Source organism: Miniopterus schreibersii (genome assembly GCF_964146895.1).
Source record: "Miniopterus schreibersii genome assembly, chromosome: 9".
Lineage (NCBI taxonomy): Eukaryota > Metazoa > Chordata > Mammalia > Chiroptera > Miniopteridae > Miniopterus > Miniopterus schreibersii.
Genome location: NC_138118.1, coordinates 9,514,481 through 9,532,399, shown reverse-complemented (window position 1 = coordinate 9,532,399; position 17,919 = coordinate 9,514,481). Strand labels below are relative to the sequence as shown.

At 34.4% G+C, this 17,919-nt stretch overlaps 1 protein-coding gene across 3 annotated transcripts in view; it reads left to right on the top strand.

Annotated features, from left to right (window-relative positions):
* The window catches only part of TRIM24 (tripartite motif containing 24), an 89,407-nt gene that overhangs the window by 37,977 nt on the left and 33,511 nt on the right, over positions 1–17,919 (top strand). For all 3 annotated transcript variants that reach the window (XM_081146474.1, XM_081146473.1, XM_081146475.1), the window contains exons 2-5: positions 69–187; positions 8,458–8,605; positions 12,593–12,725; positions 17,498–17,614. In XM_081146474.1, coding sequence (XP_081002600.1) covers positions 69–187; positions 8,458–8,605; positions 12,593–12,725; positions 17,498–17,614 — 517 coding nt within the window. The remainder of the gene's footprint in view (positions 1–68; positions 188–8,457; positions 8,606–12,592; positions 12,726–17,497; positions 17,615–17,919) is intronic.

The window sequence follows — 17,919 nt, the reverse complement described above, 5'->3', positions numbered from 1 at the left end:
TTATATTGTATGCCTGAAAGTAATATAATGTTATGTCAGTTATATCTCAATTTTTATGTCATTTTCAGTTGGAGTCATTCGATGTCCAGTTTGTAGCCAAGAATGTGCAGAGCGACACATCATAGATAATTTTTTTGTGAAGGATACTACTGAGGTTCCCAGCAGTACAGTGGAAAAGTCTAACCAGGTAAGTGTATTGTCTTGAATCTTTCTCTCCTCTTAGTGGAGGCCTGAAATGCTGAAGGGCTCAAAAATGACAGGTGCCAGACATTAGAGCATTTATCTTTGTAAACGATGCACTGTTTTAGAGGGACGTATGCATAGAAAGAACAATGAATAATTCATCTTAAGGAGTAGAACAGGGCCAATACAAAAGCCCTGATGACACCCCTACCTTCCCTCTCCTGTCAGAGAAAACCTTTATTCTATATTTGACATCATTTCATTTTATTTCTTTGTAATTTTATTCTGTTATTGATAATTAGATTTTTAAGCCCCCCCCTTAAAAATTTTTTTTGTTTTAATGATAACCTCTATAATGATACACATGGAAATTTCATGTTTTTCATCCAGTACAGTTTCTACATTTTAAAAAAGTCTTGTTTTCTACATGGTGTTTCTTTGAAAGCCTCATTTGGTAGCATTGTCCAAGGTATTGCATTTAGAGGTCCAGTGATGTTTTTCTTTTTTCCCTACTTCCATAAACCCACAGGTGGAACATTTCTGTTGACCTCTTAAATCTAAATGTCAGGTTCCTAGTGTATGTACTCCATCGGAGGTGAGCTATAATTCTGCAATATGTGCTAAATAAGTGTAGTGTATTAGTCTATTTTTGGATCATGACTCATTGATAGTTTCTCTAGGCAGTTTCTTTAATTTGGAACAGATCTGTGAAGGAACCGAATCTGACTATGGAAAAATGATTATTAATCTAAAATGTAAAAATCTAAAAAGTAATGTTTAGGACTCTTCAGTAGTCACACTGCCAAGTTTCTGTACTTTTCATTTTCAGCATATTCCCCGCCTGGGAACTATAGGAAATTAGGGTTCGCTTTAAATGAACATGACCACCACTACTAACTAAAATACCTCTTTTTGTTTCAAAAATACACATAACTCTTCCTAATGTGAACTTTCATCAAGACCAGAACAGGGTTTGGTGCAGAGAATTAACTTTTCTAACTGTTGTGAAACCAGCTTTAAGGAATGAAATTATCATTATTTAAGCAAGCTACAGTGTCAAGTAACCCCTCTGAAAGTTCCCTTTTGAATACTACTGATTTTGTTTCTGTTGTCTAGACTGCCATATCACTTTGCTTTATATATAATAATACTTAGATGTATTTTGTAGTCATATCACACATTAATTATAGTTTATTAGGTGAACTCTAGTAGTACATGTGATCAATCCAGAAAACTCAAAAGCAAAGCAGCATAAATAATCACCAGGGTGGAGTAATGATACCACATGAAATTATGATAAAAGGTGAGAATCGAAGGGATTCAAATCTAAAGGACAATTTTAAGAGGCTGCTTTATACCTCTTTATAATAAATTAGTTTTCAGTAAGTTTATTTACTCTGCTTTTGTTACAAAAACATAAAAGAAGTTATCAATTAAACTAGAGATAGAGTCCAATAGACAATTTTAAATAAGTGGAGATGGGGAGAGTATTAAATTCGGTTCAAAGAATAAGGTGCTTATAGGGATATTTGGGGATAAAGACTAGAGAGGTAATAATGTAGGATGAATTGGAGTTAGGAAGCGCACTAGGTGAGAGTGAGAGCTGAACTAGCATGGTGGTAATAAGGAAAGGAAGAAGTAAGTTACGTCCACTCAGGACTTGATACACCTGATTGCACGTGAAAGATGAGAGAGGCCAGGATCGTGGTTCCTTTCAACAGAAATAAAGAGGGCAGAGAAGTAGACAGGTGTAGAGAAGTGGTTTTGAATGTAATTAGTTTGTCTATAAGATAGAGATGTCTTCTGTGCTTCCACTGGAGCTTTGAAGAGTTTAGAGATAAAGTTTTTAAAACTTTTTTGTGATGTATAATTTCAAGCATTCCCCAAAATTGACATTTTAGCATAACAAACTTCCATGTACCCATTACCTACCTCAATAGTTATCAACTCTTGTTTTATGTAGGATAACCTGACATTTCCCCCCTACACACTAGATTATGTTAAAGTTAATCCCAGGATTTATATCATCTATTCCATAAATATTTTAGTATTTATTACTATGGGAAAATTTTTCTATAAATACAACCACCATATTAATTTATATGTAAAAATTTACAGTAATTCTCTAATGTCATCAAAGTTCCAGACACTGACCAAATATCTCTATTTGTTGCAGTTTCTTTTTTAAAACAGTGGTTTGTTTCTATAAGGATCCAATAAGGCACACACAATGAATGCATTTGGTTGATTTATCTCAAAAATATCTTTTATGTAATCTCAAATTACCTCTTGCCTCACTGGCTTTCTTTTTCCTCTCTTTTAACATATTTGTTGGAGGAACTGGATTGTTAGTTCTGTAAAGTTAGCCCTGTTCTGAATTTTGCTGTCCATTTCTGTAAAGTTATTTAATGTGCTTCTCTTTCTCCTGTTTTTTGTGTAAACTGATAATAAAAATGTAGAGGCTGGGTTAGATTCAGGTCCCACTGGATGCAGGGGTGGAAAGGGGTGAGGGGGCATTTTAAGTGTTTCTCTCATATGTCCATATGTATTTTAGTTGGGAGGCATCTGATGTTTGGTTGTCTTTCTCTTTCCTGATGTTCATGTCCATTAATGATCACTGCCAAATCCCATATTTCATTAGGGCTTTGTAAAACAATGACATAGTCATTCTATCATTCCCCTTTATTTCATCACTGAGATGGAAAGAGCTTTCTTTCTCTATTCTTTGGTTAAAAAGGGAAGGTAGGTTAAACATTGATTCTTTCCCTTTCTTTACTAATTTTTAGAGTAGTGCCTTAGTTTCTTAGCATTTTTCAGAGGTGACTCATGAGAAGTGGATGTTTGTAGGGTTTTACCTTTTTTTAAATCCTTACCCAAGGATATGTTTTCATTGATTTTTAGAGAGAGAGGAAAGGAGAGTTAGAAACATTTTCTGGTTGCCTCCTATATGGTCCCCAGCCATGGATGGAACCTGCAACTTAGGTATGTGCCCTGACCAGGAATCAAACCCACAGCCTTTTGGTGTACAGGATGATGCACCAACCAACTGGGCCACCTGGCCAGGGCAGGTTTTACCTTTTTGATTTTATATTTATCTCACTTCTACAGTACTAGAAATGTTGGTTCTTAATTACATTGACATAATTATATTCTCCAAATACAAAAAATAAATATTAATATATTTAGTGATGTGTTCATATTTATTATTGAAATAAATATTAATGTATATTAAGTATATGTATAAATATATATAACATACATTATATATTATAGGTTAAACTATGACAGTTTGGGTATAATCAGAAACCATTTTAATTCATTTTGTAATGTTAATTATTTAATTTATGTTTTTGGGTTTTTTTTAATTAAAAAAATTTCAATTACAGTTGACATACAGTATTATATTAGTTTCATTTATATGACTTATGAAGTGATCACCCTGTTAAGTCTGGTACCCATCTGACACCATACATAGTTATTAAAATATTATTGATTGTTTTCTCTATGCAGCACTTTACATCCTGATGACTATTTTTATAAATGGCAATTTGTAATTCTCAATCCCTTCATCTTTTTCACCCAGTCCCCGCAAACCCCCTCCTATCAGGCAACCATAAATTTGTTCTCTGTACCTATGGTTTTTTTCTGTTTTGTTTGTTGGTTTATTTTATTTTTGGATTCCATATGTGAGTGAAATCATATGGCATTTGTCTTTCTCTGTCTGACTTATTTTACTTAGCATAGTACTTTCTAGGTCCATCCATGTTGTCCCAAATGGCAAGATTTCATTCTTTTTTATGACTATTATTCTATTGTATATATGTACCACAACTTCTTTATCCATTCTTCTGTTGATGGATATTTAGGTTGCTTCCATATATTGGCTACTGTAAATAATGCTGCAATGAACATAGGGTTGCATATGTGTTTTTGAATTAGCGTTTTGGATTTCTTCAGATAAATACCCAGAAGTGGGGTTGCTGGATCAAATGGTAGTTCTATTTTTAACTTTTTGAGGAACCTTCATACTGTTTTCCATAGTGACTGCACCAATAGTGCAAGAGGGTTCCCTTTTCTCCACATCCTCACCAATACTTGTTTATTGATTTATTGCTGATAGCTATTCTGACTGGTGTGAGGTGATACCTCATTGTGGTTTTAATTTACATTTTCCTGGTAATTAGTGATGTTGAGCATCTTTTCATATGTCTGTTGGCCATCTGTATGTCCTCTTTGGAGAAGTGTCTATTCAGGTTCTCTCCACATTTATGAATTGGATTATTTGGTTTTTGGTGTTGAGTTGTATGAGTTCCTTATGTATTTTGGATATTAACACCTTTATCGGATGTATCATTTGGGTATATCTCCCATTCATTAAGTTGTTTTTTTGCTTTGTTGATGGTGTCCTTCCACTATGTATAAAAACTTTTTAGTTTGATATCCCATTTGTTTGTTTTTTCTTTTGTTTCCCTTGCCCAAGAAGATACATCAAAAAAAATATTACTAAGACCAGTATCAAAGGGTTTACTGCCTGTGTTTTCTTCTAGGAGTTTTATAGTTTCGGGTCTTACATTTAAGTCTTTAATCCATTTCGAGTTTATTCTTGTATATGGTGTAAGAAAGTGGTGCAGTTTCATTCTTCTGCACGTATTGGTCCAGTTTTCCCAACAGCATTTATTGAAGCGACTATCTTTACCCCATTCTTTCCTCCTTTGTCATATATTAATTGACCATATAGGTGTGGGTTTATTTTGGGGCTCTCTATTCTGTTCCATTGATCTATATGTCTTTTTATTCCAGTACTATGTTGTTCTGGTTACTCTAGCCTTGTAATGTAGTTTGAAATCAGGTAGCATGATACCTCTAACTTTGTTCTGTTTCACGATTGCTTCGGGAACAAAGACGAAAGGTTGGAATATTATAAGTTAGAGGATGGGCCTTATGGAATGTTAGTTTAAAACATCTGAAGAGGAGGCTCTGCTTGTCCTGTGATGGTCTCTGAGCCTTGTGCCTTGAAATCTCAGACCTCAGAGGAGCAGGAGTAGGTCAATGATGTTAGTATTTCTAAAGATGGTATCTCTAAAGCTGGTTTTACTAGTATTAGAAAAACTTCAAGGTGGAGCTAACTGTTGCTATGGGAAGGAACTGCTGCTGCTGCTGGGGTGCAGCAGCTTTGGTGTGTATGATGTGCATAGAAATTGCTAGCAAATAAGAAGCCCATTAAGACAATCAAGTTGATTCTTCCTCTGGCATTGCAGCACCACCTATTCTTGGAATTTAATGTGAAACCAGCTCATAAAGCATAAATATGGCTTGCAGAGTAAGAGTATAGAAGAATAGAGTTGTTTCTATCAAAACAGAAAACAAGAAAGACAGCCAGAATATATGTATGCACTGGAGATACTTAATCAGATCATCACCTTTTAAAGCTACTTGAAGTAAATAGTTATTCTCTGTGGTTAAGCCACCAACTTGATAGGCAGGTTCATTTGTTTCATTTTTGCTTTTGATGTTTAGGGATTTAATTTTTAAAATTTAAATTTGTATAACAACATATAAAATATTTACAGTGGTACCTCAGTTTTCGAATGTACTCCATTCTTGAAGACCATTCAAGTTCTGAAACGTTCGAAAACTGAGGGATCAGCAGCCGACAGCTAGGCCTCAGGATCTTGCCCTCAGTGGAAGCCGTGTGGCATGTTCGACTTCCGAGGCGTGTTCGAAAACCAAGGCATTTCCTTCCAGGTTTATAGTGTTCGTAAACCGAAATGCTTGTCAACGAAGACGTTCGAAAACCCAGGTACCACTGTCTGTAGTTCTAAAGTAAAGTCAATACAGGGTGTATTCAGAGAACTCAGACTTCTATTTCTGTCTCATCTGCCCGTCTGCCTTATTTATTCTCTGCCTTGTAGGTAACCATTTAATTTCCTTAATGGTTTATCCTTTTATTTTTAATATTATTTTATATATAATTTTAAGTAATTTTACACGTTTTAAAAATATAAGCCCTCCCCACACCAAGGGGAGATGTGGGGAGGGCCTGGGGGTGGGATGGAAGTGGGGTGGAGGGGATCAGTGGGGTTAAAAGGGGGACATCTGGCCTGCCGGGCATGGCTCAGCGATTGAGCATCGACCTAGGACCCAGGCAATCGGGGTTCGATTCCTGGTCAGGGCACATGCCCGGTTGCAGGCTCGATCAATGACTCTCTCATCATTGATGTTTCTATCTCTCTCTCTCCCTCTCCTTTCTTCTCTCTGAAATCAATAAAGATATATTTAAAAAATAAAATAAATAAAAGGGGGACATCTGTAATCGTCTCAACAATAAAGATAAAGAAACATTTAAAAAAATAAAAATAAAAATATAAGCAAATAAGTCATCCCACCCAAACCCCATCTTTTCTTAAATAAACAGTGTCATGCTTGCTTTTTTGCTTCCCTTTTTAAATTTTGCTTTATATAGTACTAGAGATCCCTCTCTAGCAATATATAGAGAGATTCCTTATTCCTTTTTGAAGCATTGTGTGGAGATTCCATTTTAGGGGACATCCTTATTGAGGTGACAGTTGAAGCTAAGGGAGTGGATGAGACCAATCTCTACTCTAATAAAAATCTACAGAATCAAAGGAAAAAGAGTAGTGGTGGGATTCAGAGGGGCATTCAGACAGATAAGAGGATCTGGAGGTTTTAGGGAATCCAAATGATTTCTAGGAAGTGTAGGAGTCAGTGGTATCAAATAATGTTAGACTGTTGAAGATAAGAGCTGAGATAAGGCGGGTTTTAGTTAATAGAAATATTGTCCAGGTAATTTGGAATTTGGCTAATGTGAACCACTGACTGAGGGGGAAGTACCCCCTCCCCCCATCACTGATGATATGAGAACCGCTTATATGTTGTGTAACTTAGAGAACACCATGTACAGAGTTATACAAGCTGGAAATATAGGAGCTATCTCTCCTTTACCTCCCATATGCTGTGCATTTTGCAAGCCAGTCTGTTTTTACTTTCTAAATCTCCTTGTTCATCTCCACTTCCACCCCCTCTCCCCTAAACCACTGAAAAAAACCTCCTACTTGTCTCTATGCAGAAACACTTGCCCCTTTTCTAATCTCTTCTCTACATTGCAATGGCAGTGATTTTTAAAATGCAAATTTGGCCACTTCACTTATTACTTAAAAGCTTTTAGGAGACTTCTTTAGACAGACACCAAATTATCTTGTGATCCTGCTTGATCTGGCTCCTGCCTGCCATGCCACTGGCTTCTCTTGCCAGTTTTCCCCTTGATCTCTCCACTTCAGCCACACTGGCTTTCTCTCAGCCCTTTGAACCTGCTATGCTCTTTTTGCAGAAGCTTTTGTACATGCTGTTCTCTCTGCCTAAAAGGCTTTTCATCAGTAATTGTGACTTAACTTTCATATCTTGGTGCTAATATGATCTCCTTAGAGAAAGCCTTGTCTGGGTAATCTCTCCTCTCACTTTCCCCATCTCTCCAACCCTACTAAAATGAGATCAGTTTCCCCATCATATATTGTTAACAGCTCATGCCTTTTCCTTTATGACACTTCTCAGTTTGTAGTTACGTATTAGTATGATTATTCCAATAATGTTTGTCTCACATTTAATCTTCACAACTACTCAGTAAATTTCATATTATTACTCCCATTTTAAACATGAGCATTCTAGCTCTGGCCAGTGGGGCTCAGTTAGGCATTGTCCCGTGCACCTAGGGTTGCAGGTTTGATTCCCAGTCAGGCCACATGCCTGGATTTCAGGCTTGATCCCCATTGAGGGGCATGCAGGAGGCAGCTGGTCAGTGTTCTGCTCTCACACTGATGTTTCTCTCTCTCATTCTCCCTTCCTCTTTCTCTAAAAATCAACTTTAAAAATCTTTAAAAAATTAAAATAAACATGAGCATTCTAAGTAGCCTGCCCAAGACTGCTCAGCTGGTAAGTGGGCGACCTGGAATTTGGATCCGTATTCCATCTGTGAGACTAGGTGTTGTAAGGGCAGGGACTGTGTTTGCTCTTCCTGAGTGTTGTATCCTCAACACTTAGCATAGTGCCTGAAGTATTTGCTATAGTGAACTAAGGACATTGTCCTTATATTTCCATTCCATATGTTTATAATTTAAAACATTACATCAGTTTAAATTTACAAACCCTGTTAAGAAGGTAACTGATAGTCAAGTATGGTTGTATCATTTACATATGACTAGTGATGTGACCACCTTTTCAGTTTTCTCAAAAATTGATATGATGTGCTTCTCTTATTAGGTGTGTACAAGCTGTGAGGACAATGCAGAAGCTAATGGGTTTTGTGTCGAGTGTGTTGAATGGCTCTGCAAGACATGCATCAGAGCTCATCAAAGGGTGAAGTTCACCAAAGACCACACGGTGAGACAGAAAGAGGAAGTATCTCCAGGTAAAGAATTAGTTCTTTTAATCTCTTTTTCTCTATCCCTCCCACCATCTTTTCTTCCTTTCTTCCTTTCTACACTGACATGTTTTAATACACTTATGAATAGATATGAATAGATACAGAATTCTTATGCCTTATATTCATACTTCCAACTTGCCTTTCCTAGAAGTGCCTTAATTTGGTGTGAATGTATAGCAAATGAAGAAAAAAATTTGATTTTTAAATTTATTTTCTCTCATTTTTTTCCTTTTATTTCTCAGACTGACAAGCTTAGAAAAAAATTTTTACAACTTTTCCTTTGATAATGCTTGTAGTAAATCTGTTTTGTGATATTTGATATGTAGACATCAAAGAAGCTTTGTTTTTTATATAATTATGGTTTCAGGTTTTTTATTGTTTTGCTTATACTGTAAAGTTCACAAATACTTTTTTTATTGTAGTAAAATGTGTAACTTAAAATTTGCCATTAACTATTTTTTAAGTGTACAATTCAGTGGCATTAATTACATTCACAGTGTTCTGTAGCCATCACCCCTGTCTATTTCCAAAACTTTTCTTTCATCCCTAAAAGAAACTGTACCTGTTAAGTAGCAAGTGCCCATTCCTCTCTGTCCAGCTACTGCTGGCCTCTAATCTACTATGTCTATGAATTTGCTTATTCTAGATATTTTATACAAGTGGAATCATACAATATGTATCATTTGGTGTCTGGCTTATTCCACTTCTCTCAATATTTTCAGAGTTCATTCATGTTGTAGCATTTTTCAGAATTTTGTTGATTTTTATGGCTCATTAATATACCTTTGTTCAAAAAGTTATTTTACTGCTTTTTATTCATTGAGTCAACCAGTGTTTGTATGCCTGTTTTATAGTCCAGGAACTTTGCTACGTACTGGAGATGAATAGGTAAATAAAACAGGTACTTCCTACCTTTAAGGAGTTATTAGTATTATGAAGACTACGCTCAAATTAGCAAATATAATTTGGCCTCATAAGTTCTATGGGAGCACACAAAAGGAATGAGTACCAAATTCAGATTTGGGGACTTAGGTGGGAGGCCAAGCCTGGCGCTTCAAGGATAAATAGTTCATCACATAAAGGAGAGGAGTGGGGAAAATTGAAGCATGTGCATAGATTTCCAGAGGAGGAAAGTTGAGTGTAGCTGGAGAGTTAGATGCAAGAGCAGGAATACTAAGAGATGAGGTTAGGAGTCTGGAGACACAGGAAAAGGGGCTATAATTTCTGAGGACACTGATAAAGAAAAGACACAAAAGAGAAAAGGCCAGGTATAGATAGATTAAGGTAAATTTAATAAATGAGTGCTAGAAGACTTCTGTTTTTCTTTGAAGCCAACCATCTGTTGAAAAAGAGAGGAGGAAATAGGAATGAAAGGTAAGGAATATGGAGGATATTTGAAATAACTCTAGTTGAAAGAGAGCTCCAGCTTTGGAAACAGAAGGATTGCTTGGTAGCATCAAGATTACATTTAATCTGTAGGCCTTAAAATATCCTCCATCAGACCTCAGCAGTCTGTATGTGGGTATAGAGAAGAATTGAACTTATCTAGGGTTGGGGTTTAGCTGGACATATGTTCCAAAAGTTCAACAGGGTAAGAGATGGAGATGCATGTACTGAAATGAAGAATTTGGGGATTATAACTGTATGAAGGAAATGAAGCTGATAGTGCCAGTTGATGGGGTGAAAGAAATGGTTAGGGACTAGAGATATTGATGAAGTACAGTGAGAGTAGTTATCTAAGAATTTGGAAGGTTAGAAAGAAGGTATTAGAGTGAGATGTTTGAACTTATGATACAGAAATGGAACAGTTATGGACAACCTAAAATCTAGGGTGGGATCATGATGTATGTTACATGGATTAAGTAGCTAAAATGAAGTGCAGGTCTCTGGAGATGAGCAAATCTGAGAGGCGTGTCTTTATGCATTAATCTGTGTGGAATTCTAAATCATCCGGAATGATAATGAGACTTAGTCCAAGGAGGATGACTATGAGTCAGGATCTAAATTCTTCAATAAATAAAGGAAGTCTGTAAATGGGTGATATGATGTCCTAATTATATAAATCGAAAGCTTTTTAAATAATTATTTGTGGACAGAAGGCACAGACCAGGATGTCTCAATCCAACTAAAGATGTATGGTCACCCTATCAACTATGATGTCCAGACCACATGATCATTAAGAAGGACAGAGGGAAGATATTAAAATTAGTCATCTTGAACCATTTTTGCCTTGCTGGAATTCTTGCAGGACTTTTGGTCCTATTCAAAACATCCACTGGGACATATGATCCACACGAAAAGATCCTTGAAATTTGGTCCTATCAAAAACATCTGTGAGCATGTTTGGTCCATACCAAATGATATTTGGTCCTGCCAAAAATATCCACACTTAGAAAATGTCCCTGGGTTCAAATAGCCCATAACATTTATTTATACTTTTGGTTTATAAAATTAATACATAAAAATATTTTGTTGGTCCAATTGTTAAATAAATTTTTCTATTAAAAATTCTAAAGAATGCACTTGGAAAAAAATACTAAATGTGTTTATAAGTTGAGAAGAGAATTGGACATAAAAATAATAGAGGTTATAAACAGACTCTTAAACACAAAATAGTTGATGAATGTGTCAGATTGTTCCGTTTCAGTTATTAAAGAAATGCATCGAAAGATGGTGAAATGTTTCTCTTTTTTTCTTACCAAATTGGTGAAGATTAAAAATATTGAGAAAACCTTATCAGTAAGCTAATAGCCAGTCTACACTGGTAGGGGTACAAATTGGTACGGTTTTTTGGATACCGTTTAGTTATGTGTATACAAATTGCCATTTCTCCCAACGGTTCTATTACTGGGAACTTGTCTTATGGAAACATGCAGTGATTTATGCATTTCATTTGTTTGTTTCAGCACTATCAGACAATATTGAAAAGTAAGAAACATTCAAATGGCCACTGGCAGAATCCCTTTGATAGAATACTATACAGTTAATAAATAAGTAGATGTATTTACTAACACGAAAAGGTGTCTAAGATAGAATTAAGTGGGGGGGAAAATACATTTACAAGACAATATGTATAGTGCCATTTTTTCAGTTTTATAAAACAAAATACCCACTAGTATAGTGGGTATATATAGTTTTATATATAGTTTTATATATATATATAAAACTATATATATAGTATATATAGTATACTATATATGCTATATATATAGTATATATAGTTTTATTTTTATATATATATATATATATATATATATATCAATTTATAGAAGAACATCCAAAGGAACACATACTAGGTTATTAATAGTGATTATCTCTGGAGGTGGGATTACTTTTGAAATATTTGGATTTTACTTTTAATTATTAGTGAGATAACTGGTAGTGTTTACTATTTAATCATTGTATTTATTTGTATTCTGATTTTTTCCATTTAACAATATAGCAAGTATTGCCCAGTTTTATTCCTGTTCTAGTTAACTATTGTGCAGTTACATGGATGACCATAATAAATAGTGAAAACTTTGTGATTATTTCTGTGTTAGTGGGTTTCCTTTGTTAGGATTTTTGCAAAAATGGGGAAGTAATTTTTTTTACCACATCTTTATTAGATTTTCTGAATTGCATTTTTTAAAATGTCCCCCATACTTGGAATAGAAAACATCAAATTGGTTCACACTCACTTATCCTGGGCTATTAAGATTTTTTAATTTTATAAAGCATATTTTTAACCACACATTTTCTTTATTTTCTGAATTAATTTGAATTTATAATAGAGTAAAGAGCTCATTTATATTTTCCTTCTGAAATGCTGAGAATACTTAACATTTTAATATCTGTTAAACCTAGTGGTAGTGATGTTGTCAATGAAATTGTAGCTCTTTTATATATCAATGGGTTTAAATTTAATAAGCAGTCTAATTTACTATTCAGTTGTGTTAATTTTCTCACTTTTGCCTCTCATCGTTCCTCCAGAGGCAGTGGGTGTGACGAGTCAGCGGCCAGTGTTTTGCCCTTTTCATAAGAAGGAGCAGCTAAAGCTTTACTGTGAAACGTGTGACAAACTGACATGTCGGGACTGCCAGTTACTAGAACATAAAGAGCACAGGTACCAGCACCTTTCGTTATATACGTGGGTTTATAATACAGCTTTATGGGACTAGAGGACTGCTGGCAATGTTTTGTTCTGCCAACAGTATGTTGGCCTATCCAGGAACATTTCAACTTTGGCACATTTGACGTTTAGGACCAGAGATAATTCTTTGTTATGGGGTCTGTCTGGTGCTTTGTGTGGTCTTTAGCTGCGTCTTCGACCTCCACTCACTAGATTCCAGTAGCATCCTCCCAGTTGTCACAACCAAAAATGTATTCAGACATGGCCTAGGGAACAAAGTCACCCTGAGCTAAGAACCACTAGCCCACACAGTGCTTTAAAATATGTGAAATGTAAAATGAGATTTTACATTAAAAAATAAAATTAGATCTTTGGTATTTTTAGAAAATGGAAGCTGTTGTATCCCTGGGCCCCTTATACTTTCATGTCAGCATTTGACTGGAATTGACTTCAGTGCTCTTTAAAATGAGGCATGCCTTTTCCAATTCATCGTAGTTCCTACTAGAGTTACTTTTAAACCTGACCTTTAAAGGCATTTGAATTAGCAACCACTGATTTAAGCAGTAGATTCTAATATAATTGCTTAAAATGGTTTAGGCTCCTAATAATGGCAGACTAGATAATTTGGACCAACCATCAGTGAGGATAACTAGAAAACCTGGACAAAACACAGAAATCATTGATAAGAAATTTTAGAGCTCAGTAGTAAAGAACTATTGGACCAGGATTGGGTTGGAGTAGGGACAGAGAATGGTAGGGACTTTTTTCCTCTTTGAGGTATTTTCCTAGAGATTGAAAAGTTTAGTCACTGAAAGAATAGAAGTGCTTAGGAGGGAGAATGGAATAATAGTCAGTTTAAATACAGATCGAAGAAGAAAAAGCAACAAGGAAATCCTGTCTAGGATCGAATAAGGACTTGATAGATCTATAAATATATTTATAGTTATAATAAATGTAAATGGATAAAATGTTCCAAATTAAAAGATTTCAGACTGGATAAGAAGAAGATAGAAAGTCTGCGATTTGCTTTTTATAAGAGAAACATCTAAAATCTAAGTATCTAAATAGAATGATGGGGAAAGATGTCCATACAAACGCTAACCAAAGGCAAGCTGGCGTAGCGGACAAAGTACACTGAGGTAAAGGGGGTAACTTTATCATGAAAAATGGTTTTCTTCATCTAAAAGACACAGTTCTAAATTTATGCCCTATAGCCTTAAAATATACAAAGAAAAATGACAACTTAGAACAAATAGACAAATTTACAGTTAGAGTGGGAAATTTAACACCTCAGTTGGCAAAACAAGCACACTAAAATAAGGATATTTCCATAAGATTCAAATATCAATTAGCAAATGACCTCATGGACATTAAGAAACACTGTGCTCAATAATACACATTTTTTTCAAACAAACAGAAAAAAATTTAACCATATGCCAGAGCAGTCTTAAATTTCAAAGGATTAAAATCATATAAAGTCTTGTGTAAACTACAGTTAATCTGGAAAGTAATAATAGATGAGAAAAATCTCATATATTTGAAAATAAAGAAATATAATTCATATGAAAACTAAATGTAATGATGTATTTTCCTGGCTGGTATCCTGGACCAGGGGGAGAAGAAATGATAAAGAAGACAATATTGGGACAAACCACAGATGGTCTGTAAATGAGCTGGAAGTATTATCTCAATGTCAGTTTTCCTATATTTAATCATTATACTGTGGTTAAACAATAGAATATTCTTGTTAGGAAGTGTATACTAATTACTAGGGAATTAAAGGGCTATAAGGAGGCAATATTTGAAAAACAAAGCAGTGTAAAAGTATATGTGAGAACTCCGTACTGTTGCAACTTTAACTTTGAAATTATTTCAAAATAAGCAGTTAATAAAGTGTAAAAGAAGAAATCCTGATAATAGTATATTAGAAAATATTTTTATCTGAATGATAGTGAAAATACTATTTTTTAAATATATTTCTAAAACCACAATTAGACAGAAGTATGTATAATTAAATTAGTGTATTAGGAAAAAAGTAAATGTGCCAAGCATTGATCTCAAGGTAGAATGAGTAAGTCAAGGCCAGAGTAAGTGGGCAGAAGGATGTAATAAAGACAGGTGCGGAAATTAATGAAGTAGCCAAAAATGGAATCTTTCAAAAAGACTAGTAAAATTACCAAATATTTTTATGAGTGATTAAGAAGAGAGCGGCCCAGCTGGGCGTGGCTCAGTGGTTGAGCATCGACCTAGGATCCAGGCGATCGGGGTTCGATTCCCGGTCAGGGCACATGCCCGGGTTGCGGGCTCGATCAATGACTCTCTCATCATTGGTGTTTCTATCTATCTCTCTCCCTCTCCTTTCCTCTCTCTGAAATCATTAAAGATATATTTAAAAAAAAAAAAAAAAAGAGTGGGCCCAAATAATAGGAGTGAAAAGGGGGCATCACCATATTTTATAAAGGCATTAAAAAATATTAAAAGGATATCTGTCACTAGAAAATGTTTACATTAAATGGGATAATTAGAAAGTACAGCTTACCAAAACTAGTAAAAAATAAAGTAGAAAATTAGAGTACCTTTATTTCATGTAAATCCATGATTTATAATTTCCCCACAAAGTAACCTACAGATCCAGATAACTTCACTGATTAATCTACAAAATGGGTAAAGTCAAACAAATAACACCTTTTTATACAGTCTTCTCCAGAGACTGGCAAAAGAATAAATTCTCTCCAGCTTATTTTATGAGGAATAAGAATAGAAAATTACAGACTAGTCTCATCCATGAGATGAACCCAAAAATTCTAAGAAATTGTAAAGTATATGATTGTCTAACCACTATGCTGTACACGTGAAATTAATACAAAATAATATTGAATGTAAACTGTAATTAAATAATAAAATTCTAGGAAATAAATTAGGAAACCAAATTCAGAAGTGTTATGATTTTTTTTTTTAAATCCTCATCTGAGGATATTTTTTCCATTGCTTTCCAGAGAGAGTGGAAGAGAGAGAGTCACGTCCATCGGTTGCCTGCCCTGAGGCACGCACCCTTGGCAGAAGTGTTACGATTTTTGGTAATGTAATCACAACCAAGTTGGCCTTATTTTAGTAATACAAAGTTTATTTAACATCTGAAAATATTCATGTAATTCATATATTTAAAGAATAAAGGAAAAAGTATATAACCATCTCAGTAGAGGCAGAAGAAACATTAAATTAAAAATATAACCCATGGTTGGCCTGGTCAGTGTGGCTCAGCTGGTTGGACATCCTCCCTTGCACCAGGTGTCACCAGTTTGATTCCAAGTCTGCACATGCGGGTTCAGTCCCCTGTCAGGGTGGGTACGGAGGCAACTGATTGATGTTTCTCTCTCTTCCCTTCCTCTCTCTCCAAAATCAATATAAAAACACATCTCTATATATGTATAATTATACATATACAAAATATTATATATATAATTATATATGTAAAACATATAGATATATATCCCATGATATAAGCTCTTAGCAAACTAGGAATAAAAGGAAATTTCCTAAACCTGATAAAGATTATGAAAAGTACTAGTAAACATCATAATGGAACATTGAAAGTTTTTACTTTGAGTTTAGGAAGAAGATGAAGATGACGGTTTTGACATTTCATTTAACATTACACTGTAGTAGGATCCCAAACAGTGTAGTAATGAAAAAAAGTTTAAGATAAAAAACTTGCTACCTAAGAAGGAATTTAAACAGTATTGTTTACAAATATGATTATGTACAAAGGAAAAAATAGAATTATCTGTGTGTCTCTTTTTTTTCTAACTTTGACAGCCCTGTTTATAATACTTAATTTAATTATACTTTTAAATTACATTATGTAAAATACTGTACTTTGTACATTTTATGAGAATCTTTTCATGAAAATCTTTATATGTATCTTCTGTATTGTTGTCTTTTTCTCTATAGATATTCTTGAATCATCTTATTTGTCATAGGTTATCTTCACTTCTAAGTTAAATATTTTAAAGTGCCTATTGTTTAAAAATGATCTTCAAAATGTTTATAGCATCAAACTTTCATAATTATGAAATTATAAAATAGTTAATAAATCTGCTTAAATACTTGTGATTGCTTTTTGGCCAAGTGAGCTCTGTAATCCTCTAAAACTATGATGATGAATATGTGTCTCCCAAATTTTCAAAATAATTTAAAGAGTGTCCATGAATAATATCTGGAAAGACTCTTTGTTTTTTTCTTTTTTTAAAATATATATATATCTTTATTGATTTCAGAGAGAGGAAAGGAGAAGGAGAGAGAGAGAGAGAAACATCAATGATGAAATAGTCATTGATCGAGCCTGCAACCTGGGCATGTGCCCTGACTGGGAATCGAACCCCGATTATCTGGATTCTAGGTCGATGTTCAGCCACTGAGCCACACCCAGCTGGGCTAAAGACTCTTTCTTAAGGGATAATTTTGACAGGAGGGGAAAACCTGCCTTATAGGGGTACACAGGGTGTCCCCCAAAAATGTATACACACTTTAACAGCTGACAACTCAATTTCAAAAATGAAATGTATCTTAATAAACAGTGCCCTTATAATTATTCAAAGTGTGTGTATACATTTTGGGGGGACACCCTATATTTGGATTTTATATGATTGTTTATATCCTTTATACTCTTATTATCTTAAATAGTTTTCTATTATTTCTTTGCTTTGGGGTTTTTCCTCAGTTTACACAGATATATTCATGTGATAATTATTTACTTATTTCTTCAGATATCAATTTATAGAAGAAGCTTTTCAGAATCAGAAAGTGATCATAGATACACTAATCACCAAATTGATGGAAAAAACAAAATACATCAAATTCACAGGAAATCAGATCCAGAACAGGTAAGTTTACATTTATGGTATTATAATAAATCATTTTTATATAATGTGTTAAGCATACTTACTTTTAGAACAGACACTTTATTTAACTCATGGTGAAATAGGTCTAAGTAAGCTGCCAGATGGCTCGAATAACACATAGTTGGGTTTGGAAGCATCTTTCAGCCAGAAATTTAAAACTATTGCAATGATAAACTGCATTTCATAGCAGCTCATTTAAAGTATTGGTAATTCATCATTATCTGTGTTTTTTAATTTTAAAGAAAAACCAGGATTTAAAAAATCAGTTATTTTTGCCAGGATTGTAA